This window comes from Aulostomus chinensis, chromosome 2, assembly GCF_037954235.1.
Source record: "Aulostomus chinensis isolate RoL2024-O1b breed Wild chromosome 2, RoL_Achi_v1.0, whole genome shotgun sequence".
Taxonomy (NCBI): Eukaryota; Metazoa; Chordata; class Actinopteri; order Syngnathiformes; family Aulostomidae; genus Aulostomus; species Aulostomus chinensis.
The window spans coordinates 7,650,857-7,675,969 of NC_141321.1; the positions used below are offsets into that span (position 1 = coordinate 7,650,857).

Below are 25,113 nucleotides of genomic sequence, written 5' to 3' on the forward strand. Positions count from 1 at the left end.
ACGGCCTCTCCACTGCAGAGACCTCTGATCTGAGGCCAATATGACACACACACACACACACAGATCCACCATCTAATTAAAGTCTCCCTGCTGCCTGTTTGCTTTGAAATAAGGAGAAAATAATCCAACGCCAGAACTTGAGGTGGTACCCTGACTGTGTGTACTGTACATATGTGTGTGTGTGTGTGTGTGTGTGTTGGTTTGTTCTCACGTGAAACGTCCCCTGACATACTTGCTATTGAAGTAGATCACCAGGGACTTAGAGCAGCAAGCCAACTGTGTCTTGGCAACGTACAAACACACTCTGCAGCAGCTCTCATGACATGTTTGTGTCCTTTTGTGCTTGACTCCTCAGTTTGGCTTGACATTTCAAACTGACCCAGAAGATGTGTTTCAAGAGTCAGACTCACTCCGACAAATCAATTCCTTCACCCAACAAAGCAAGAATTTTTTTCTCTTATTTTGCAAAAGGAAAGATCCCTGTCTTTACTTGTCTTTTTTAGTTTTTGGTGTTATATCAACCTGATATCAGACCTGGATCTTCATATGTGAGCGAAATTAATATGTTAACATGGCACCCGTTTAAAGACAAGCAGAAGGAGAGCTGCAGTGTTGGAATGATAAAATATATCACAGCTGCTAACATCGCTAAGATCAGACACATCCTGTCTCAAAAAGAAGCAGAAAAACCAGTTCATGCTTTTGTCACTTCCAGGCTCGATCACTGCAATTCCCTCCTATAAGGCTGCACCAGTAGGTCCCTAAAAACTCTCCAGCTGGTCCAGAACACTGCTGCTCGCGTGTTGACTAGAACTAGTAGAAGAGACCAGGTCACTCCTGGACTGCTTCTCTGCATTGGCTCCCTGTCAAATTCAGAATAGAATTCAAAATTCTCCTTCTAACATCCAAAGTCCTCAACAATCAGGCTCCTTCATCCCTGACAGAGCTCCTAGTCCCCTATGATCCAGCTAGAACCCTTCACTCCCAGGATGCAGGGTTACTGCTGGTTCCAAGAGTTCTAACAGTAGAATGGGAGCCAGAGCCTCCAGCTATCAGGCTCCCCTCCAGTGGAACCGTCTCCCAGTTTTGGTCCAGGACTCAGACTCCCTCTCTAGGTTTAAGGGCAGACTTAAGACCTTCCTTTTTACTAAAGCTTATAGTTAGGGCTGCTTAGACTCGCCCCAAGATATGCTGCTCCAGGCTTAGACTCTCTCCCATGATGCACTGGGCTTTTCTCTCGTCCTCTCTGTCCTCCTACTTGTTGCTAACATGACCTCCTCCTCTGAGTCTTTGTGCTTCTCCACTTCCCAGATGCCTGACTGATGCTGCTGCTGCTGCTGGAGGAGGAGCTGCAGCCCTGAGGAGGCTGCAGCTGCCACCCTTAGCATCAGTATTAGTATTAGTACAAGCAGTATTCATATCAGTATTCTCAATACTGTACCAGCATTAACATCAGCACTGTGTTTGTATGTGCGAGCTCTTAAACGATCATTTCATGCTGAAGTTGCTGCTTCTGCTGCTGTTTTATTAGCAGCTAATTGCTGTTATTGCTGCTGTTACTGTTTGCTGCGCCCCCGTCTTTCTCTCTGCTCGTCTTTATCTCTCCATCTTGCTTCACGTCCCCATTTGTCATTGTTTCTCCCTCCTTTCTCTCTCTCTTTATCTCTGTGCCTCTCTTTCCCTTATCTGTCTCTGTTTCTGCCCCCCCCCCCCCCCCCAGGAGTGAGGAACTCCACCTGCTCTCCTAGTAAAGAGTCCTCCGATGACTTTAGTTGTGATTTGGTGCCATCCAAACAAAACTAAGTGGACTTGACTCCTTCCAGCCTCCCGTCCACTCAATGACTCTGTTAATCAAACATGCTGAAAATGGAAATACCAAAACATTCAGATGTCACATAGAAAGAACACAACTGTACCAAAGACTCAGTCTCTGCAGGTGGGAAGAGTTTGCATTCCTGTATGTGGAGCAGTCATCTGTGCTACTTCTGGGAAGCCCTCCTCAGCCGGAGGGACAGGCTGGACCAGTTCCAGGGCTGCAGCTGATACTGGGGGAGGTGCAGTCGGGTTAGGTTATCAGGTTTCAGGTGAACAAGCATCATCGATGAGCCTGAGAAGGAGAGACCAACAGTCGAAACCCTTTCTGTGTTCATGGATATCTTCCATCATAAGTGAAAACAGACATATTTTGGGAGCTTTAAAAACAAAAAAAAAACCTTCATTCTAAACTGTGACATTACCAGGATAAACAAGTTGTATATGGTATATTGGCACCAGGCTTTCATTCCTCCTGTTGTTAGAAGGTTCAGCAGCTGGAAACACGCACCTCTCTGTTGTGATTGACTTGCAGCAAGAGCAGTAACTGTGCTGATTCCTCAAATAAGGAGGAGAATCAGAGCCACATGGGAAACTTTACCTTGGGGGAAAAAATAGATATAAAGCCTATTTAAATGATCTGAGAATTCAGAATTTAAAGATTTTCGATAATTAAAAAAAAATCCTGATCAAATTCTCGCATCTAATCATCCTCCAACACGTTTTTCCCCAGCTTCTATCAAACCAAAGCTCACAACGACTGGCCTCTGGAGATCACCTCTTAACTAAAGGTTTCAAATGATTTGACGGAAGTTCGAACCTAAAGATATCACATGAAACAACGTTGTTTGGCTTGGAGCAGGGTGATGGAGTTAAATGGCTAAATGAGTGCCTGATCAGTATCTCCGGCCTCCAAGTGCTTTTCCCCTGTGAATGTAACATAAATTCAGCGCAAGAATCACACAATTAGCTTGAGGGCTCCAGAGGCTCTCTTGAATAAATCAAACCCACTTTCAAGCTGCAAATATGTTGGTCCATTAATATCAAAGGCCATCTTCCCACCCTCAGAGCAGCCTTTGACATTTCTGCAGTATTTCATTTACATATTCATGTCCCGGCTGAGAGGCTGATGTGAATCTAGGTGACGGCTGCAGGGTGAAGCTGGTGGTTGCATGTACCCCGCACATCGATAAGAAAATACGAAGGCGATGGTTTTCATTCATGCAGGAGTCTCAGCGCACAGCAGTGATATTCGGGTCAAGGAAAATCTCATTGTGATGCTTTTGCTGATCAAGCTGAAATGAAGCCTGAGAAACTGCAGGCATTTCTCTGTTCAGCTCAAACGCGAGGCAGAACAACGCGCATCAGGTTGACGAGCGTTCCGTTTCTCTCAGTCTGTTTGTGGTTCATGAAGTTTCATGTTCATTATAAGTTTATTTAATAAAACAACTGTCACGCAAACGATGGTGGAACAGGGACGACTAAGACGTGCCAGACGCACGTTCACACGACCGACTCCAAGTCTTGTCGAACGTGAATAATCACCAGAGATGATCCAACCCTTCCAGTGACACATCCCCTCGAAATCAGAAGTCATTTTATTCAGATGGGATTTCTATAATTTTAGTGTGTCTCTCCCCACTCAGAAGGTCAAGTCTTTAAGTGTGTGGAATGGAACGTTTGTTTGTTTGTTCTCTGCATATTTTCTCATGATGTAACATCTTTTTTTTTTCCAAGAGAGGAAGAAGATGACGCGGTAGTTTCTGCCAGTGTGCTAAATATATCTGAGTCTGCACGTCGTGCACGCTGTCCTTTAACGGAACAGTCACAGCAACCGTCTCGGTGATATGGGACGGCTTCATGACCTGCTGCCTCTTGGTCTTTTCACAGCGTGACCTGCCGTCATCCTATAAATCTTCACTCATTCTAAACCGTGTGACTAACGAGTGTGACTGACTTCCATGGTGCCATTTTCATCTGATCTGAGTTTCTTAAAATTATTATTTTTGTTTTCCGAGCAAATCTGTGCTGGAAGAAGCACAGAAGATCATTTCGTACAATGATCATTTGAATACAAAAAAAAAAAGATTAAAGTGCAAAGTCAATTTCCCTGTGAACAGCGATGTGTGTGTGCTCAAGTCTGAGGCAGCACCAAGGTGAACAGGGCTGAGACTTCAGTGAGGTGAAACCCCCGATAACCTGCAGGGGTCATGTGAGCCGGTCTGAGTGAGCCGTATCTCTTACGGGCTCTGAAAATCTCTCATGCAGCCGTTTGTTGATGTGCATTAAGTCCAAATACAGGCGCATCCTCGGGGAGTTTGTCCTGAAGAATCAGCAAGAACACCGAGTAACAGAAGCTGCTGATGCTGTGGGCTTTTCTGCACCCTCATTGGTTTAGTAAAGACGCGCTCGCTCTTTGAGGAACAAATTGTCTTCGCCTGTTTGCAGGATGTTCAATAATTCATGAACAGTGAATGAAAAGCAAAAATACGCTCGCGTGAATAGAAATCATTTTGTGTGAAGCTCCTTCTCTAAATAAAGCTGAGGTGTCTCCTGAGAGGTGTTTCATAAATCCACAATTTCCACTCGTAGAAATGTTCATATACTTTGATATTTCCTACAGTTTTGTGTGTGTGTGTGTGTGTGTGTGTGTGTGTGTGTGTGTGTGTGTGTGTGTGAGTGAGGCTGAACAGTGGAAACAGTCCGACAAAGGTCAGTGTTGTTTTGGAAAACAGGAGTGATGGTTACACTGGTGGGAATGTATGCAGGCTTTCTGTCAACGCAGCCTGGAAAACAGGCGACACTGGAAACTGGCAACAACTGATAAGTTTGTTTTTCCTTTTTGTCCTGAGCTCAGACCTGCGAGTATGTGTCAGTACTATGTCAGCCTTCGGTCTGCGTGATGCGTGTGCCGTGAGGCAGGGTCAGGCTGGTTGGAAAGGAATCAATTGCCGACACTCACCCGGGACAACTGCTTTTTCTTTAGGACAGGGGTGGGCAACCACGTGCCATGGAGGGCCGTGTGTATGCAGGTTTTCCTTCCAACCCAACACTTTAAGAGGTGATTCCACTGATTAACACTCTTCTGTGGCTGAAGGTGTGTTAATCAGTGGAATCACCTGTTAAAGTGTTGGGCCCTCCATGGCACGTGGTTCCCTACCCCTGATTTAGGAGATACTAGCATACGAAACAAATAATGGCCAGTACTCATCGTGCACAAATATGCATGAAAGGATCCGTCAAGTATCAACAGGAACAGCATCTTGCATTTTCTCCTAATTACAAGATGCGTAGATGCACACATCTCATGAAAGGGCTGAGAAATAAAACCAAAAAATTGTCTTGTGTAGTTCAAATGTCTCCAAAAAAACCAAACAAATGAATAGAAGACGAATGTCCTCTTGAGGGCAGGCAGCCATCATCTCACCGATCCCACTCACTGCAGGTCTGGCTGAATGATTTTCTGCCATAAGCTATAAAAACGCACGTCCATGCACATGGAGGAAAGAGTCGGCGGTGCCAGGTGTAGGAGGCCCCTGCCACTTGCTCTCTTTCTCTTTATCGGAATTTCAGACCATTTCCTGTCCCTCATCTTAATCTGTTTGTTCCCGGAGAGCAGGCTTGATCTCATTCATGAAATCTTTGTCCACGCTAATGGGACCTTAAACACTGTGACTACTCTTTGACATCTGTTGTGCATTTCTTGTTACATTAAGGTTTTTCGCAAGCTGTTGGACGTAGGATGGAAAGAGCCACCGTTCATTCATAATAACCAAACTCGTACATGCCTTATCTTATTTGGCCGGCGTGATTTATATTTCTGTTTGGGATAAGTAAACCTTTCCACTCGTGTGCCTGTGTAACAAATGAGCTTCAGCAGGAACAGCTGCTCCTTCTCAGCAAGGAGAGGGAACATCGTGTTATGAGGGCATCTTCAATATGAACACGCTTTCAGGATAATTTATTTGTTTTGGTTTCTTATGTCATCCTTTATTTAGGTTTTAATGGAGGAATGATGCATTTCGCTGATCGCTCTTTGTCACGCTTTCGCGCAGGGATCTGAGGATATGAAATGTTTCCTCTGTACGCATCCAGTAGAGTGATGCTCCACAGCCTCAGGGGGGTTCGGAGCTGCTCCACGGCTGCTGAGTCTTCTCTCTCTGACTCACATGAAGGGAGGACAAGAACTGATCTTACTGGAGGCGTTGTGGAGGAGCAGCAGCCTGTTGTGTTTACTTGGCTGTGGGGGAATGTGCTGAATTAGTGAACCTGCACATTACTTAGAAGTCATAATGATCTGATGTCAATGATCGAGGCGAGTGTGTATATTTAGCCGCGGCTGAAGCTTTCAATGTTCAGGTTCCTGAGAGCTGATGTCTATTTATAAAGGCACTTTGTGTTCTAACTTTAGTCTGCACGGCTCTGCTCTGAATATGGACACACATTTTGACAGCAAGCGGCCATAATGAATGGCATCCAGTTCTCCTCGCCACATTTATCCAACCACACTGCTGACCTCTGCTTAGCAGCCAACGCTTTCATTCAGCCAGAGGACTCTTGCTCTGTTCAGGCTGAATGTTGACTTTCAGCTGCTTTTCCAGGACAGAAAATGCCTTTCATGACCTTGAATTAGGAGTAGGTGCTTTGGGAGGGTCAGCTGAGGTCCGGCGAGTTGAGCTGCTTATCTGTGTGCTGCTGGATTTAATTTTAAACCAGACAACACCTGACAGGCCCTGCACTGTGGACAGGGGGGCTCGAAATGAGGCGCGGACGTTTAAAATTAAACAGTGAACGATGAAAAAGAGGGATGGAGGGATGAACCTGTGGGGGGGGGGGCATATGGACATGTGAGGAGTGCTCGCTACTTGACCTACAGCATATGTGTCCTAGGTGGTGCTTTTATTCCATCACTTGACACCATCCCTTCCCTTTCATCCAGCAGGTTTCATTCACGGTGGCTGCGGACTGCATTGTTACCACATGTGCAGAGAAACAACACATAGCTGGCCCAGTTCCTCCCAACAGGAAGTAGCAACAGCAGGAGTGGCGAAAACCTGCGGCCCAGTTGTAGCTAATTAGCGAGAGACGAGCAGCTCCACTTCCACTTCCATGACATTACAGGGCAGCTTTTCAATGCAGTGAACTGTACCAAACAATCAGAACATGGAGACCATCAATGCACTGTAGCCTGTAAGAACTCGAGCTTAGCTTCAGCCGTCCGGCGCATGAGCCACTCAGACCCACGTCCTGCGTAAAATGTCGCTCTGTCGCCGGGTGGAATTATGAAAAAAGAATGAATAATTCAGCATCCTGCATTTCTACCTCACAGTAAAGGAAAAAAAAAAGCATCAACAGTGATTTACTGTATTTTAAAAATGGTTTGCTTATAATTATGATTATTTTTACTTTTGGTAGGCATGATCGAAACTTTTAATGGGTAACGTCTGGCCCCACTGTGGGCAGACCTGATTTAAAGCAACAGTTTTAGAACCTTGACACTGATATATGAGGCTATAAACTACTGTGGGGTAGTTTGAGGTGATATGTTGCTTTAATTAGAAAGTAAGCATACTAAGTCCTATTAAAAAGGCCCTGACCTTAGATGCTATTTCAAACACACCACTGCATTTGGGATGGGCATAATGCGCTTTTTATGGCTCTGAATGCGACACCTGTAGACTCACACACCTGGACATACATAAGGTGATCGGTGTAAAAATACAGTGGACTGTTGCAGATTGAACTCTTGAGGAAGACGGCTTCATCTCAACTACCTTGCATATTGATGATTGAAGAGAAGTCAACTAAACCTGTTGATCCTTGAGACACCTGGAGCTGCATCTGAACTGTCTCCGTGGTTACGAACCTCATCGGTGGATCATATGGCTGTAAAACTGATTGACTGTGAGCAGCAGTCAGATGGTGTGAGGGACACGCGCGGCTGAGCTAGCTCCCCAGCCTTCTACAGGAGCTACATCTAACTGACCTCCGCCTTAGGTGTCGCTGTGCTGTTTGCTGCATAAAAAAGATATTTTTGAAATGATAAAATGATGACATTGTAATGCATTTTTGTAGAAAACAGTTATTCATACTTTGTCGTGTCTCTCTTCGGCACCAAAAACAAGGAACTTTTCAAACGCTTGTTTTCTGAACGGAGGCTAAATTTGATGTGGCATAACTACATTTGTCATATTAGTTTACATCATAATGAAAGGGAGACCTTTGTGTGTATCTTTTCTTCTTTTCGGTTTGGTGGATCTCTTCGTCCCCTGGTGACATCATCATCTTGAGTTAGGTAACGTGAGCGAGCAGCAGGTTCCTTGTTCATGATGTAGGAGTGGATGTCAGTCTGGAGCAGACACACAATGACTGCCACGTCATGCGGCACCATTTAACTGTAATTATAGGACTATTCCAGTTTGTCCTTCCCTCTTTTATGTGTAAATGAGAGTTGATGGAACACTTGCGTGAGCTCCAGCTCATTGATTGCCAGAGAAAAATGCAAATCATTTCTTCCTGATGTTTGTACTTTTGTTCAGAAATGTATGAACAAGACACGTTGTCACATCATAACGCGCCCGCAGTGCAGTACTTTACTCCGCTCACAAGATACTCCAATGTGTTCTTGCAGTGAAGAAGTGAGGAATTCACCCCAAAATGATCAAACCGAATGACTGCCAGCCTCAAACCAGACAACGCAAAGTCAACCCTGGTGGTTTCGACATGGGTGAAGTTGGGAAACGGAGCAGGCTGTGAAACTGTGTCACCGTCATCACTCCACCTCCCGTACTCACAGGGACACACGTCATTGCTGCGAGCAGGAAATGGTTGCAACCACAAGGGAAAACTTAAACAGTAGTTACGTAATCCTCTTCATTTCTGAGCAGCTTTCCACACTGAGGGTGGACAGCTGGGATGTGAAGCTGGTGTCTATGGGGGGGGGGGGGGGGACACGACTCCGCCAGCGACCATCGTAACCTTGGTGCTGTAGTTCACCCAGCAGATTGTAAAGATTGTACGCGAGACAAACTCTTTGCCAGTATTTTTATTGATATTTTGTAGAACAGGGGAACCAATGATAACAAAAAAAAAGTTCATACATGTTCTACATGCTACACCTTAACCTAATTCATCATGCTTGCCTGGAAAAGTACATAGAAATTTAACAGAAAAAAAACAACGTACAATTAAAACTGACGTACATTATACTCACCGTTAACTTTACTTTAATGTACCTTTCCTCCTGCCTCCATGCACGCAATTTTTTTTACATTTAGATTTAAAAAAAATAAAATAAAATTAAGACTTTAGGTGCTTCTTTAAATCAGACAGGTTCTCATTAAAGACAGACTGCACCTATAAACTTAAAAAAAAAAAAAAAAAAAAACAGAAACAATGATATCCTTTTGGACAATATTGATGGAAAATGGAAAGCCTCAACTGATGTTAGAACATAATGAATTTGCGTCCTACCATCAAACAAAAGGAACACTTACAGACGCCCATAGTGCCGAAATGAAACTTCTCAATCTTCAATAATCACATTAAAATAACCACAATAAAATAAATATCGCACATTTGCTAGAAATAAATAATGATTACTGAAACACCTCACTATGTTAAATGCTAAAGTGAGACAGATTTCATCTACACGACCACTTCATTTCATGGTATGATGATGGTCATGTGTGTAAAGCACTAGTGCGGCTTCGAGTGTCTCTCGCGGCTGTTACCTTGAGGTAGATAACACATTTTCATTAACACCTACGATAATGGTTGCTGCTGGCATCATGTGTCAGATTTACAGTATGAAAGGGTTAGAAAGGAAGCTTCTTTTAAGTTCTTTAATTCTTAAAAAAAAAAAAAAAAAAGGACAACCCATATACCCCTTTCCTGTGTGTGTACCCCCCCCCATCCCCCCCTCCCAGGAAAGGCTGTCTGAAAGCACTTTAAAAGCCTACAGCAATGTTACCGTCTAGAGTTCATCCTTGACACAGCCAAACACCTCAGATCCTAACTTCCATCTTCCGGCTCCGCACGTTCTCTCCTGCCGTTGGTCTACAGTACTTGATTAAGTGTGCGAGTGACAGGCCAGTTTAGCGATGACAGCGTAGACATTAACCCATGAAGGCCTGGTGATCAAGGCTCAGAGTGATGACCAAAACTCCTTAAATAGAATAAACCGCCCATCTTAACTCTTAAAATTTTCTTTAAAATAATAATAATAAAAAAGTATGAAATGATTCAAGTACAATAATATACAATATTATAAAAAAGAAAAACTACCAAGATGTTGCACTGTAAGGGAGGGGAGGGAGGGACTAGATCTCTAATTAAGATGCTTGAAGATGCTGCTGTAGGTTTTGTGGGCGATCTGTGGTGAGCATTTGACAGCGCAGGGCGTGAGGGAAGCCTGGATGGACTTCAGGGGCAAGTCATCGGTGCTGTCAAAACCAGGCAGGGACAGAGTGTCCAGCTGCATATTAAGCACAATCTCTGTGTTCCTGCTGAGGAAGCTCTCGTCCGTCTCCCTCTCTGGACCCTCAGAGGGCTCCACCTCCAGGCTGGCCGCACTCTCTCCGACCTCCTCCTTCCGGCTGAACAGGCGGTCAAGGTAGCTGGTATAAGTGCTCTCCTTCTGGAAGTGGTCCTCTTTGTGAGTGTCCCAGCACGCTTCATCTATCAGACAGCCGTTCTCCCCAACTCCATCCCCGGAGCCAAAGCTCTCCCAAGGGTGACTTTGCCAGGTATCGTTGCCACTTACGACCCCCAGCCCTCCACCTAACTGAGCGAGGTTAACCAGGCACTTTTCCTCCTTCTCTTGACTAATGGATTTGGACATGGAGCCTGAGCGCGGAGCCTCCAGCTGGGAGACGGAGGAGTTGAGCTCGTTCAGGAGGCCCACCTCGTTCAAGGCCACCTCCTGACAGGGCTCTGGCTGCAGGCTCAGTTTGATGGTGCTAGCGATGAAGGAGTCAAAGTCAAAGCCTGGCTGGCTCTGCGGCTGAGTCTGGTGTTTCTCCTGCTCCCGGTCCTTCTCTACCAGACTCTGTGTCTTCTCAGCCTCCTGCAGCGCCATCTGGGCCTTCACCAACCCGTTCTTCTCACACTTGCTCTTGGCCTTGCGGTCGGCCTTCTCCTTGCTCTGCTGCTCCTTCCAGTTGGAGAGGTCGATGATGAGTTTGGGTTCATAGTAGTGGTTGACTTCACTATCCCTCCAGATGAGGTTGTCCAGGTAGGAGGGGGACACCGCCTTGTAGTTGCATGTGTGGCTACACTGCAGGTCGCAGTACTTGTTCTCGTGATGGTCATCTTGCCACGATCGCTCTGCCGGGAAAAGACTGGAGTAGTCGAAGGACGGCTCATCCAAGAACTTTTCCCGATCGCCATCAGCGTACTTCCGAGGATCCACCTATAAACAGACCACAACTACCGTTTAACCTTTTTTACCCGTGAGTATTTCATTCCTTTCAGTCATTCAGAAACACGGTGAGAAGACTACTCATCAGACAAGACGAGCCCAATAAATGTTTTAAACACACCTGGACCACCTCGTCATCGGTTACATCAGAGAGAGCCCTTGGGTCCACCTGAACTTCATCTGGGTCATGGGTGCTGTGTAAGTGCCAGTCAGCCTCTGACAGCTGGCTCTCATGATACCTGAGACAGAAGGGAAGCCTTTAAACAAATGACTCACAGAAAAGCTCTATGCAAAAGAAACCAACCGGCTTTTCAGGTTGGGCGACCTACTCCTCTATATTTCTATTGTTTGGACAGTAAACTTTTAACTATGAAGCTCGACACACCAGAAAAAATATGTAGAGGCAGGGGCCTGATCAGAGTGGAAGGAGTAGTACCTGTCCCAGGTGTGGCTGTGGCTCTGGTCCATGAGCAGGATATCATCTACTTCATCCTCAATGTGAAAGGGGTGCAAAGAGACAGGCTCATCCAGGGGGAAGGAGTAGTCAGCCATATAGGGGTGGGCCAGAGCCTCTTCTGCAGTCAAACGATCCATCGGGTTAAAGGTTAAAATCTTCCCCAGGAAATCCAGTGCTGCGGGGAGAAGGTAGGGAGGATGAGGACGATGCATTGACCACAAACACGAGCCTGCAAGCTCTACTGAATCAATGAGTACCTTGGGGACTGACGTCAGGCAGCAGCTTGGCCAGTGGTGTGTGAGGCGTGGACATGTCGTTGCGAATGAAGACTGGTATGACATTGTGGAGCTCCTGTCGGTCTTCATCTCGCAGCACAGGGATGGACTCCAGGATCAGCTGCATCTGCTCCAGTTCATGAGCCCCTAAAAAAAACCATGGAGACCAACATCAGAGGCTTTTTTAAATGTTACACAACATTCCACATCTGCATGAGTGAGCGTGGCTGCAGATCATGGGAACAGATGATATTTGCCTTGTGTTCAAGTGCTTGAGGCCATTTCAACAAACAAGCGCAGTCATTCTGCAACACAGTTTGCTTTCTTCCAGTCCCAGCTGGATTTGCAAAGGAGGGAATTAAGCACAGTAAAAGCAGGGCTTCCTCTGGGCTTGTCTGACCGAGTTGGAGGACAAACACAGGCCTCATCAGACCTGCGCTTCATTTCCACCTGACCTGACCAAAGACTGCCAGTATTTCTGTGTATGGAGGCATTGCTGAATCCCACACAAGCAACGGAGTCAACATTTACCTGCAAAGAGGGTTCTCCCTGTAAGCATCTCAGCGAAGATGCATCCAGCGGCCCACATGTCAATGGCTTTGGTGTAGTTGTTTGGAGAGAGCAGCAGACGAGGAGACCGATACCACTTGGTGACCAGACCTTCAGAGAGGTGGCCCTGTAACAGGAAATCAGGCGCACAAGTTGGGACTCAGCTCAAAAGGCTACTAGAAAGTATGACTCAAACAGGTTTTTGTTAAAACCCATTTCTGGTTCAGGAATAACAAAGCTTTGACTGTATTCAAAACTATGCAGCATGACAGTTGCAAATGTGGTCATTTCAACAGTTGTGAAAACCTCCTGAGAGGGTCTGCTGGGAGATGCCTGGTGACATTTCTTGTGTGAAAAGTGTCTCACTATCAACGGAAATATCTCTGATATGAGAACAGAATCCCTTCAAACTGGGGTATTAGAAAAAAGCAACTTGGGATTACAGAACATGACAAAGGTGAGAACCAGTGACGCACACAACGCACCATGGAGACAAAGACCCCAGAGAGAAAGACAGTCGAAAACCAAGAGATCAGACACGTGCAGGCCCCGTCAGCACTCTGAGAGCAGGATAATCCCCCACTGACACACACACCCTGACACCAATCTGTACTCTGCTCACAGTGCTACGTGGATAGGATGGTGAATACGAAGACCGATGTGTCACACACACATGCGCGCACAAAACAACACCCTCAAGTTGTCTCCCTCTCCCACACCCCATGCTGTGGAAGTTTGTGGTGAGCCCAAAATGGCCAGCTCACCACTGAGCCAGCTCCTGTTTCTGCCCTAAATGAACTGCAAACGCTTAATGTCACGCGATGCTGGAGTGCATCACTGCTCACCATGGCCTTGGCTTGATGGGCATAGAGCCGGCCATGCAGAGAGAGGACGGACAAGCAGACAGTGTGAAGGAAAGAGCTCCCAGACTAAAGACAATTCTGCAACAGAAATGCAAACTAGGTTAACCGAAAGTCACCTGAGTCTCGGGTCATTGCATGGCAATTGGGTGAAGAATGGACTCTGAACTCAAGAGTAGATTAGAGTTTGCCTACCGCTGAGGGCATGAAGTGCATTAGGTGAACATTCCAGCTCCCATAAAGTCGCACTCAATCCTAAGTGGAACACTTGCAATAAAGACAGACTTGTCATCATTAACGCATTGGCCCATTCAATACCTTAATAAACCACAGCAACTGAGGTCAGACCAAAATGTATCGACGCAAAACTGACCAGATGTCAGTAAAGGTGGTTCGTGTAGCATGAGATCAACCTGAATCCTCCCTCCGTCTCCAGAATAAGGCGGAGCTGCTTCATACAAATTGCCGGCCAAAGGCAAGAGCCTGATTTGGTTTCAACACCCCCACCCTCACATTCCAGTATTCCCTTCATGCTTTGGTTCTGTGAGGCCCCGGTGAAACAGCAGAATCTTTTAGGATTTGTAACATGAGAAAACCCCATTTCTGACTTACTTCGAGCCATCAAAATCAACTTGCCAGCAATTCTCTTGTGATATTCTGGTGCCAGACAGGCCTGTTGCTGGCTGAATAATTGGGTCAAAAGTGTGCGTGTGCTCTTGCAGTTGTGGTTTGGAGTTGTGCAGGATTCCTGTCTGGCAGAAAAGACCTCTGTGAACCCTTCCCATTGCTGTTAGTTTGGTTTTTTTTCCCAGAAAAATCTGCTAAAGATCAGTGCAGAATCTAAAATTGCTCTTTTAAAAAGGAGTCAATGAAAAGTCATACAGATTGACATTTTAGTAATTAGCTAATGTACATCTGAATAGACACGTCCCAAAATCCTTTTACATGTAAGGGTTGCACTCACAATATTTCTGCTCTCCCTGGACTCCTACTAGAGGTGAACACAGGTTGTATTTCTGCTTCACCAAGGCCGAGAGCGAGCCTCCCACAACAAGACAAAGAGCTGTCTGGGAGGGGGGGGGGGGGGGTCAGCGCTGTGGAGTTGGACTGCACGTGAATTCTTGTCATTCTTGATCTTGGGCCTCCAAAAGTACCCAGTTTCACACAGGCAGAAAATGCTTGCCTTCTCAGATCAAAAGGAACGATAGTCCAGAAAAACTAATCGTCTTGGCAACCTTCATCCGGAAAACTCAAATCCAAGCAGGATCAATTCAAACTTTAAGGCAATCATGAGAAATATTAAACCGAGCAAGACAAGGAAAGGAAAGCGATGCCAGATATCACATATCTGAAACTGGGGCTGCGCAGCTACTCAAAGCCTAAATAAAACAGCAAAGGTCTACTGCAATTTTCAAACTGCAGTAAAGTATAACACCTGTGAAAGGCAAACTGTCATAAGGCCACTCTAAATTAAATATTGCAGTGCAATGTGCATTGTTCGTCTAATACAATGAATGTTCTCCTCCCCTAAGTCTTCCCTGGGCCCCACTACACCCATTTGTTCAGTGAGAAACTCTCCTTCGATGACGCGCCATTTGCTGACATCGGAAGAGGTTTTGGCCTCGAATTGTTAGAAAGTCCAATAATTACAAGTCGCCTGTTCCGCATTTTAAATACGGATAATAAACAACGACAGAGACTCACTCTCCAGAATGAGACAAAAGTACAAACAACAAACCTAATCAGACACGTCAAACGCCATCACCCGGTTGGGCCTGCCTGGTCTGAAGAAGCTAACAAGTAGAAAGTGGTTTAAACTAGCAGGCAGAGCTGGGAGCCAAGAACCAGCCTGCAGCCTCTCCTGTCCTGCATGGACTGCTGTGTTCAGCTGCTTATGTTCTACACGTAAAAGATACGTCAGGCCCAGCAACTTATTTTCAACAGAATTTTATATGCTCCTCTTTTTCAGAGTTGTTTAATTAAGAAAAGCTTCAGTCACCTGGTGCAGTTACGGGGAAACTGTAAGAGTAATGCTTTCTGTCATTATGGAAAAGTTTATATTTCCATTGAAGAAAAGTTGAATTTAATGTTTTTACATTTTGTCAAGTACAGTTCTGATGAAGAAAATTGGAATTGGCAAAAATCGGTAATGGCGGATCACGCTAAAAATAAATAAATTAAATCAAAACAGAATTGGCCGAGAAAAATGCAGCTGGTGCATCTCTACCATCAGGCTCTGTGCTACTGAAACAAGGTGGCTCAGGAAAGGTTACTTCAATGTTAACTGTCCAATATAAGAACGCGATGAAATAATTCCAAGAGTTAAAGCTGAAAAACTAAAAAACTAAAATAAATAAATAAATAAATATCAGCAGTTTAGCATCAATTTAATGGAGACAGTGCAGAGTAGCCAACGAGAGGGTCTGGATTAGTCATGGAGGACCAAGAACTAATTTGATCTCACAACTTGTGCTCCGACTGCAGTTCCAGCTACAAAGCAGCGGGTTTGCCTTTGGGAGGCAGCGCAGTGAATTGGAAGAGTTGTAGGTTCTCTTTTGTTTGTGCAAAAATGACCCTTCCTGCCTGTTCTCAGGCCAGAGGGCACCAAATTCAAGTAGAAGTGGACAATTTTATTATGTAGGTAACCCGGTTTCAACAGACTTTCACCTTTCACGCGGCGAAGCACAGATAAGAAGCAGATAAGCAACAGTAAAGAAACATGTTTGTACAGATCCCCCAAAAATCACATTATTGTGCCAGTGGGGTTTTTAATGAAAATGAAAATAATATTGATGTTGAAATTAACATTCCCCCAAATATGGGAACATTTATCAAAATGATCACATTGGATATTTTTGAGGATTATGCAGCCTATACAGGGATCTGGGTGTTCACTAGCAAAGAGCACTTTATTTAGACATGATGTTATTCAAATGCCATGCTCACAGCTGCTCACTCAACCCCAGTGAGATGTGGAGGGGAGCTGTGAAAGCAAGCTTGCCCCCAGTGATTGTGCTCCAGTGCCAAGTCCACGCTGAAACAAACGCTTGAACACTCCACCGGCCAGCTTAGCATCATTCGGGGCTAATGGGTTCATTAATGAACCAGCCTTGTTTGGTCTGGAACACTTTCTATCAGATGACTATAGGTGCCATGAAAGAGCAGCTAATGGGGATTGCTCCGCCCCCGCCCCACCCCCCCCACTACCAACACACTGCTATTGTTATCGCAGTTGAAACAGACAAGACACAGCAGCACTTTTTGTACGGGAGAGCAGGGTCACATCCGGTTTAAGTCAGCCTGACAATATGACCATACATGCTTGACAAAAACTCAGCAGCATAGTCTGCTACCCTGCAGCAGCACACAGAATGAACAGGCGTGCAAGCTTCCCTACAGGTAAACTGCTTCTATAAAGCACGACAAAGAAACATGGCAATCCTGATACAAGGGAGGACTACAGCAGTGTTTGGTGGGTGGCTACGCAGTCTTCTGAGAAACTCCCTTCTTCTCAGAAGACTGAGCCCTCCCCCTCCATACGGCACAGACTTAATGTCTCGATGCAAGCTATGACTCATGTGAAAACAGAGGCTAGAGCTTAAAATGCGATGAGACCCCTTAAGCATAGTAACAGGGATGTGCTGGAAAATTAGCAGTTCTGGTACAAACAAGTGTGAGCAGGGTGTGCGAGACGTGGCAGAATCCTGGCTGAGTAAGGGAAATGAATGAAGCTGTGCCTGCCAGCCAGCCAGCCAGCCAGCCAGAGGATCACATCGCGTGAGCTCACTTCAGACTCACCGATGACTAATCTATGACACGTGTATGAGACCATCTCACAGAGAGAGAGGGAAGCACTTTAACACAACACGAGACCATATGGCCCCAACTGGAATTTCCACATCCCTTCATGAAGGTGACAAACACAGGGGCAATATAAACCTTCCACCTTGCTACAATTACACGGGGGAATCTACTCTTCCCATACTGAAGAAGAAAGCAGCCTTCTCTGCCATTACACTGCTCGACACAAGAAAACAGGTTTATAGCAAACACTGCAATGCAAACAACTCAACATTTGCCGAGGTCAAAACTGGGCTGTAACTCAGCAGTTTCACTTCATTCGTATGTCATGAGAAGGCAAAGAATACAGCCTTCTCTGAGACTACGTGTATTATCAACTCATAGGGTGAAAGAGAATGGAACCTCATGAAGAGATGAGCTCAAGGCTGAACTACCCATTTTTAGCATGTGAACGTGGATTTACCTAACGATTAACCAGTTCATTTTGTAACCAAGACGCAGAGCTGTGTTGATTTCTCTATCAATCCTATTTTTGTTTGTCAATGGGAAAAAAAACAACAACCCCAATGTTCCCAGCGTTGACTTTTCCATGGCCTCGCTTCTCCTGAGAAGGGAAAAGAGGCATTACCTCAAGGAAACACATCCTGTCTTGTTTACTTCCTGCTGTGAAACTGCGTCACCCTGGGGAGCGCCACATTACTGCTCAGCAACATAAACATCACATGTGAGGGCAACAAAGCGCTCATCTCTGGACAGAGAGCCTGGACGTGTTGCAACATCAGCTCTCACTGGAACGCTATACTTCGAAATATCCCCTGTGTTTCATCACCATAAACAAATATGCAAGACTTTCCACAAACACAAGACCGACCAGTACAGTGACTCAAATGTGGGCGCTACCTTGTGGGAGTAATGGGGGTCCATAATGCGTGCCAGTCCAAAGTCCCCAATCTTCAGTACCAGGTCCTCAGTGTTGACGAACAGGTTGGCAGGCTTGAGGTCACGGTGTAGCACGTTAGCAGAGTGGATGTACTTCAGTCCCCGAAGGAGCTGGTACATGAACAGCCTGGCGTGGCCCTCAGACAGAAGGCCCCTCTCCAGCAGCTGACACAAGTCAGTCTCCATGTACTCCTGTACAATGTAGACCGAGTTGACCTCAGTCAGGGACACCACGTCCTCTGTCAGCCTGCGACCGTTAGGACCCAAGGTCTCAAACACCTGGAGGTCAAGGTAGATGGTTAGTACCATGGAAATGTTGAAATTATACAAGTACAATGAAACTCAGTTTTCAGGCAATGTGAGCACACACCGTGCACCTCACCTTGACAATGTTGTCGTGGTCCAGGCGTCTGATGATCTTGATTTCTCGGAGGGCATGTTTGACACTCTGGGGATCAGTCAAGATAATTTTCTTCACAGCTACACGCTTGTCACAGTCGGTGTCGACAGCCGAGAACACCAGGCCATTCCCTCCGTAGCCCAGAGGCTTCAAGTCCATGTAGCGAGAACCCAGATCGAAGCCATGGATGTTCATTAACGACTCAAACTTCTCTGCCATGGCAACTATTTTAACTTAAACGCCAAGCTTTTCTAATGATTGGTCTCGAGCCTGTTTTAAGTAACAGGAGAATTTATGAGTTAGATCCCCCCACTGCTTCAGAGGCTGAGCTAACTAACCCTGTAGCTACCAAGTACCCCTCCTCCCCTGTCTGGCGGTCACTGCCAGATACAGGACACTGCTGTGTGGTTCAGCATTCGCTCCATTTTGATGAAGATAGGAAGTTGCCAAAATGTATTCCCCCTCTAGCCCAAAGGGTGAATATCTGCTGATAAATTGAATGGAATGGATGCTGAGGCCAATTCAAATGCACTTACACTAAATTAAAAGCATTTAGTTGCATCCTCACAGTGCAGATACATTCAGTGTATGACTGGTCCTGAGCAGCTTCATATGAAATGTGCTAAAATGCACTTTTTCTTTGTTAAATTCTGTATCTAATTGTCTTTCTGGGAAAAAAAAAAAGATCAAGTCACCTGATCAAATAAAAAAAACTGAAATGAGCCTAGCCTCTAATCTTTTAAAGTAATCTACCACCTTCAATGATCAGGTGGCTCAAGCTCGCCACAGTCGCAATCAAAATCCTCCATTTTAATTGAATATAACCTGAAAGACAAGAGGAGACACAACAAGCAGGTCAAAGGAGTACAGAACATGTAAGGTCAGGTATAGGCATCTATTCATGATAGGGTTATTAAAAAAAATTCTAATAATATAGCGTCCTTTTCACAGGTTAAGTATGCTGAGTGTGGGGTGGTGGGTCCCAAGAGTAATACTGGAAAACCAGCCAGCTTCAGTTTAACATAAATAGCGACGACCCCCCCCCCCCCCCCCAATCCGGGCGCATGCTAGTCGGTTCATCGGAATCGGTTGACTGATGGTAATAAAATGTGATTTCTGTAAAACACCATTAACATCCGAGATGACGGTAGAGAAATAAACAACAAATACGCTGATAAAGGACAAACAAGACCGTTCGGCCCGACATTTCCACCTTCGAGCCGCCTATTCTCGGCCTTCACGGTATCCGCGACAGCCTTGAATGGCAACGTTACTGAAGCCACTATGATACAATCCACTTGATCAACATCGAGACATCAACGTGGTCAAACGATTAAACACGCGAATAAAAGGAGTGAAGGTCGAAAACAGCGGGAAAAAAGCGATATCTGGCGAAGAAACCCGCTAGTTGGGCGAACAAAGGAGGCGTTGTTGGCGGAGGGAGCTGACTACGTGGTACAGCTCTCCTGGTAACGCTCGGCGGCACAAAGCTGGCCACGGTCCGGACCGAACAGCATTAGAACGGCAGTGATAGAACAGACTCATGAGGGACAACTTACAGCTCGTATTCGTCGCATTGGTATCGTTTGATAATCAGTCAAACCCGGCAAAGGGCTAAGTGCGCTCCGCTCCTCGGGCTTAGCGGATCTGTTGCAATCGCCATTTAGGCTGGGTAGGTCTATGAAAGGCTTTGGTGACGTCACCGTGTTGCCTTCAGGACCGTAGAACATCCCTGGAACACCGGCCCACTGAGGCCTCTGTCGGATGACGGCGTCATTATTTCGGTGATCGGGGGATGTCCTGTTTTCAAATAAGTTTGAACACGAAGAGGAAAATATCCTGAACTTTCTTTCACTGTTATATTGTTGTTGTTATCTCAGTTATTTAAACAAGTCAAGGTTCACCGGGTTCAAAAATAGTACGCAATAAATTATACTAAACTCACACTCACATATATAAAAGTGTATACACACACACACACACATATATATATATATATATATATATATATATATATATATATATATATATATATATATATATATATATATATATGTGTGTGTGTGTGTGTGTGACAACGTTTCTCTAATATTGTTAATGTCTTGGAACCACTCTTAATTACGAAAAGCCAAATATACATCGTTATCGTTTGACTTGCGTTTACGTCATCATTATGAGATGCGCGTTTTTTAAGACAAATATTGGATTTCCCAGTACTTCATGAAAGCAACGGGATTCATTGAAAACAGGTGTTTGGAGATCACGTGACAGCGGTTGATTCAAAATCCAAATCCATGTTTACACGCCTTGAAGGCTCCCGTCGTTCCCGTCGCCGGTGCCAGGCGTCCGAGCTGCAGACAACAGTAATCTGCTAGGTTGTACTCAACCGTCCCACGGCCACGACGACAAGGTAACAACACGGACGGCCTGTGTTGTTTAAATGAAGGTGCTCGCTGTCTCAGAACCTACGCTGCAGCTTTTAGTAGTTTAAATCTTTCTAGAATCAGAGGAAACTGCATCCCACTCCGGAGGAACCACTGCGGAGGATTTAGGGTATGATGCGCAAAATGTCGCCGTTTAGACGCTATATGACAGCAGCTGCTTTGTCGGTAAATAGCTCATTTGCTGACAGACCATCGATCCCTCCCTCCCTCATCAGTTTGCGCTCCTAGCTGGTTTAAATGCCGTGTTCAGGTGGTGTAAACAGCACCCCATAGTCGCTGAGGTAATTCCCTCGTCACTTACTGCGGCTTGCGGATTTAGAAAGTCCATCTGGCAAGAAGATGCGCCGGATGTTTTCCCTTTTCCGACCTCACATCCCAGATCCACAAAGCTCTAATCTCTAACCACAAGATATCAAGCATAGCAAGAAAGGCATCCCTTAATTTCTCTGCTCATATCCATCACAATCCGGGCTGCGGCTGGTGTCCTGTCTCACCGTCGGTGCTGTGAATGGGCGGGCGAGAGGGTGGCAGCATCACAGCCGCTGCAGTCTACATCAGCATCCGCAGGCAGACCATGTGAGGGACCATGTGCCCGGGAATGCAGATGCTTCTCACAGGCCGGGATGGGCTCTGCATGCGGACTCGCATGCGGACCGAGATGCGACAGACTGGGACAGTCGTATTGTTGTTATTATTGGGATTCAGATGGATGTTGATAAAGAGATGCTGCGCATGAACAGCTCTTAATACAGGGATGCTGCTCTCGTGACATTTGTGGATGTAAAGTTATGTAATATAAGTTTAGGATCAGGAGCCAAGGCTGATAGAAAGACGTTGTTTTTTGGTTAGCTGAGAGATGTGTGTTGATGATCCTCCTGGGCATGTGCTATGGCAGCTCAGTTTGTGATGTATTTGTGTTTACATTGTGTTTCTCTTCTTTTGCTTGATGCTCAGAAGAGAATGTGCTTGCTGCAGGTCACTTCAGCCTGTTTGGGACTGGAGGGAGCTTAGCCCACCAGGGCTCCAGCATCCGTCTCCAGACTCCAACACCTCCACAGCACAGACGACTCCTTTCATGAGTGTATTAATGGAATCGCTCGCCTGTTAGCTCATCCAACCCCTTTGTCACTCGTTCTTATTTGCATTTGATCACATAAGTGGTTAAAAATTAATTTGTGGAGGAGGTGTGCCGGGACCTGAGAGGCTGTGTAGCCTATCACTTCTCACCTGATGGGCTCTAAAGAAACAATTCATTCAACTTTTTTTTCTGTTTTTGAAAGAAAATGGAAATCTTCCCTTGAGTGAATTTGTTTCTGGACCCAGCTCACTGTAACACCTTGGTTGGCTTGGTGGCTGCGGGCCTCCCTTGTTACAGGATGAGACAATCAGTGCATATCAACACATCTGACTACTTCGGCTGACGGTAGACTCTCACCGTGCCCTAATGCTCTCAGGTCAAACAGTGGTGCAATCCAGAGTGCCCTTTGTGTGACTCTGTTTATCTGTCTGCCAGTGAGAGTGGCATGACTCTCTCTCTTACACACACACACACACACACACACACACACACACACACACACACACACACACACATTGTTTTGTGTAAGTTATTGTCACTTACCATGGCTGAAAATCTCCTGAGGTGACCGAAGCAACATGGTGTCCAAGGGGAGAATATATTCAGTATATCCAACTCTGTTCCTCCGACAGGTGGAAAGGTGTCAGTGCAGTCCAACGAGTATTCTCACAGCTTTGGTGATGTGTTATCCTATTCCATGTGCCTCTGGTTGTGAGGTGGAGCTAAGTGGAGAGTTAATATAGGCCAGGCCAGAGAGGGGAGGAGACTGCTCTGTGTACGGCCTGGCCTGTTAGTCTGCCAGACTTACTATCATTAAAGTCCACTGTTTGATTTTTCCCTCTTACTTGATTTCTCCCTCAGTCTCGGACCAAACCCGACTTGGCACACACTCGTGTTGCTGTGTGATTCATGTTTTTCACTGCTCAGCTTAAATCATGTTGCCCTCATGGGTTGTGGATGCTCTGCATTTCCTTGGAGTTCACGATACAAGAGATATTTGAAGGCATCCTGGTTGCTGTGCTGCATCGTTGGTCCGCAGTGTTGCAACTAGAAAACATGCATCCATGAGTCATCTTAAAGGAGGTGTCTTGTTTTTGATTGTCAGATCTAAGAGTCAGTGTCAGTGAGGGGTTCCTCAAGTTATGCAAATTCAGCAAGAAGTCAGTCCTGACTGCTCCTGAGATCAGTTGTTGCTGTCCCCCCTGGCCCACAGACCGGACTGTCCTGAAATACAGTATCTGTCTGCTGTCACATGGGGTCTCCCGGTACACTCCTCCTGTCATGTGACAGGTCACTGGCATATTTGCAGAGAAACCTATGCGTGTGTTACTTGTTTGATATTTTAAACCAGATGGCTGCATGCTCCAGAGCAGCTGTGTGTTATCAAAATATCGGAGGAAACGGAGGTGGTGCTCGTGTTTGCCTCCGGCTGCCCTCATATTATTGTTCCTACCCAAGAGTTAATGGGGGATCTGTGATGCCTGCAGCATAAATCTGTGGGTCTGCATGGGTTTGCTGCCATGCAACTCTGTAACAAACACTAAAAGAGTTGCCTGTATGGGCTACATGAGTGATAAAATGCTATAAAATAATTGATCAAGAACAGAGAGAGGCCATTATGCAATATACAAAAGCAATAAAGCAGCCAGAACACTTCTGATGTCCCTGCCTCAATATCTGTTCTTACATAACAGCACGTCTCACTCCACCTGAAGTTAAAGGTGCGGTGTGCATCAAAAAAAGGGCAAGAATTCTGCACCAACATTTTATTCTATTAGAGCTTAACAAGCATAGTGTTACACACACACACACACACACACACCATGTCAGATATCTCACAATACTATTTCACTATGTTGTCAAAGAGGCCCACTCGTGTCTCCGCCATGATTGCCTCTCAAGTGCAGGGGCCAAATATGTTTGCATAACGGTTCCTTTATCAGTTTCAGAGGGGATTGATCCAAAGCAAAGGTGATAAGACACAGGACTGTGTGAGAATGCTCTCATGGTCTTGCTGTGTCATTCTACTAATGTGCGATGAGGACTCAGTGCTTGAGCTCTAAACTTCTTTGGTCTCCCCTTTGTTTAACTGCCCTCTGTGCACACCTGTTTCTCTCCACATCAGCACACTGCTGCTCAAAAGTAGCTTAATATATGAAAAACCCCACAACTCAATTACTTCCCAGATAGATGAAATCTTATACAAGAGGACTGAATGATGTGCTCCGAGTGTTTGTTGGATGTGACAGTGTTATTATGTAACCCTCAATAGTGCCAGATCTACTTGCCTGGAATTAGCTTTTGTGTACTCCTGAATAAAAGGGTGACTTTCACTCAGCAATTTATTTTCAGATCTGAGACGGGGCCAACATGTAGAGGGCCCACAATGCCCACCAGCTCATTAATCACATGTGCTAATGCAAAGAACATATGACACAGCAGCAGCAAGATCCCCCACACCTACATGAGGTACCTTCCAAAGCTTTTAGATTTGCGACTGGATTCATTTCATTCATTCATTCCTATTCAGAATCGTTGCAGAATCATGTTCTTGTTGAATGGTGGTGTTCAGGGACAAATGAAAGGGAGTTTGAAGCAAATTAAAAGCAGACTGTAAAGAGAAAAACCTCACCAGTCAACTCGTCACTAGCGTGGCCACAGCTTTCACCTGTTTAACCAGCGTGCCGACACCGGGACCCCAGACTTATGTGCCATTTGCCAAATAGAGCGATCAGGGAACTCTCCATATCTGCAGTGAATCTGTGCTTGTTGCTCCTGTCATGCTTGCTGATGACAGTCTTGCAGGGGGACAAGTGAGTGCAATGGAGGCCAGCGGCTAGTGCTGTGGTAAACCTCACTCCCCCAAAACCTAAGAGACACACTGGTGACTGATGCTTGTGCTCAGGGGTTTAGCCTTGTGAGTCTGCCTTCCTCGCTGGTGGATCTGGGTTTGAGTGCAATGGTAGACGTTCACATAATGCAGATGAGACAAGATCATCTAACTTTTTGGAAAGAGAAATTTCAGTTAATAACACATGTATGTACGGTCTGTGGCCATGACCAAGGATCTGAACTAA

The 25,113-nt window shown here is 45.6% G+C and overlaps 1 protein-coding gene across 3 annotated transcripts; it reads right to left on the minus strand.

Moving 5' to 3' along the window:
• Window positions 1-8,842: 8,842 nt before the first annotated feature.
• mapk6 (mitogen-activated protein kinase 6) lies at window positions 8,843-22,947 on the minus strand. 3 transcript variants are annotated; one of them, XM_086225476.1, is made up of 8 exons: window positions 22,580-22,947; window positions 18,497-19,339; window positions 18,076-18,393; window positions 12,497-12,641; window positions 11,948-12,112; window positions 11,670-11,865; window positions 11,355-11,472; window positions 8,843-11,224 (listed from the first exon to the last, which is right to left on the minus strand). In XM_086225476.1, the coding sequence occupies exons 2-8, from the start codon at window positions 18,731-18,733 to the stop codon at window positions 10,142-10,144; spliced, it is 2,262 nt and encodes a 753-aa protein (XP_086081602.1). In that variant the 5' UTR covers window positions 18,734-19,339; window positions 22,580-22,947; the 3' UTR covers window positions 8,843-10,141. The 3 variants fall into 3 exon arrangements, with proteins under 3 accessions (XP_086081602.1, XP_086081611.1, XP_086081594.1); XM_086225485.1 differs by lacking the exon at window positions 22,580-22,947 and adding an exon at window positions 21,260-21,482; XM_086225468.1 differs by lacking the exon at window positions 22,580-22,947 and adding an exon at window positions 20,074-20,416.
• Window positions 22,948-25,113: the final 2,166 nt, after the last annotated feature.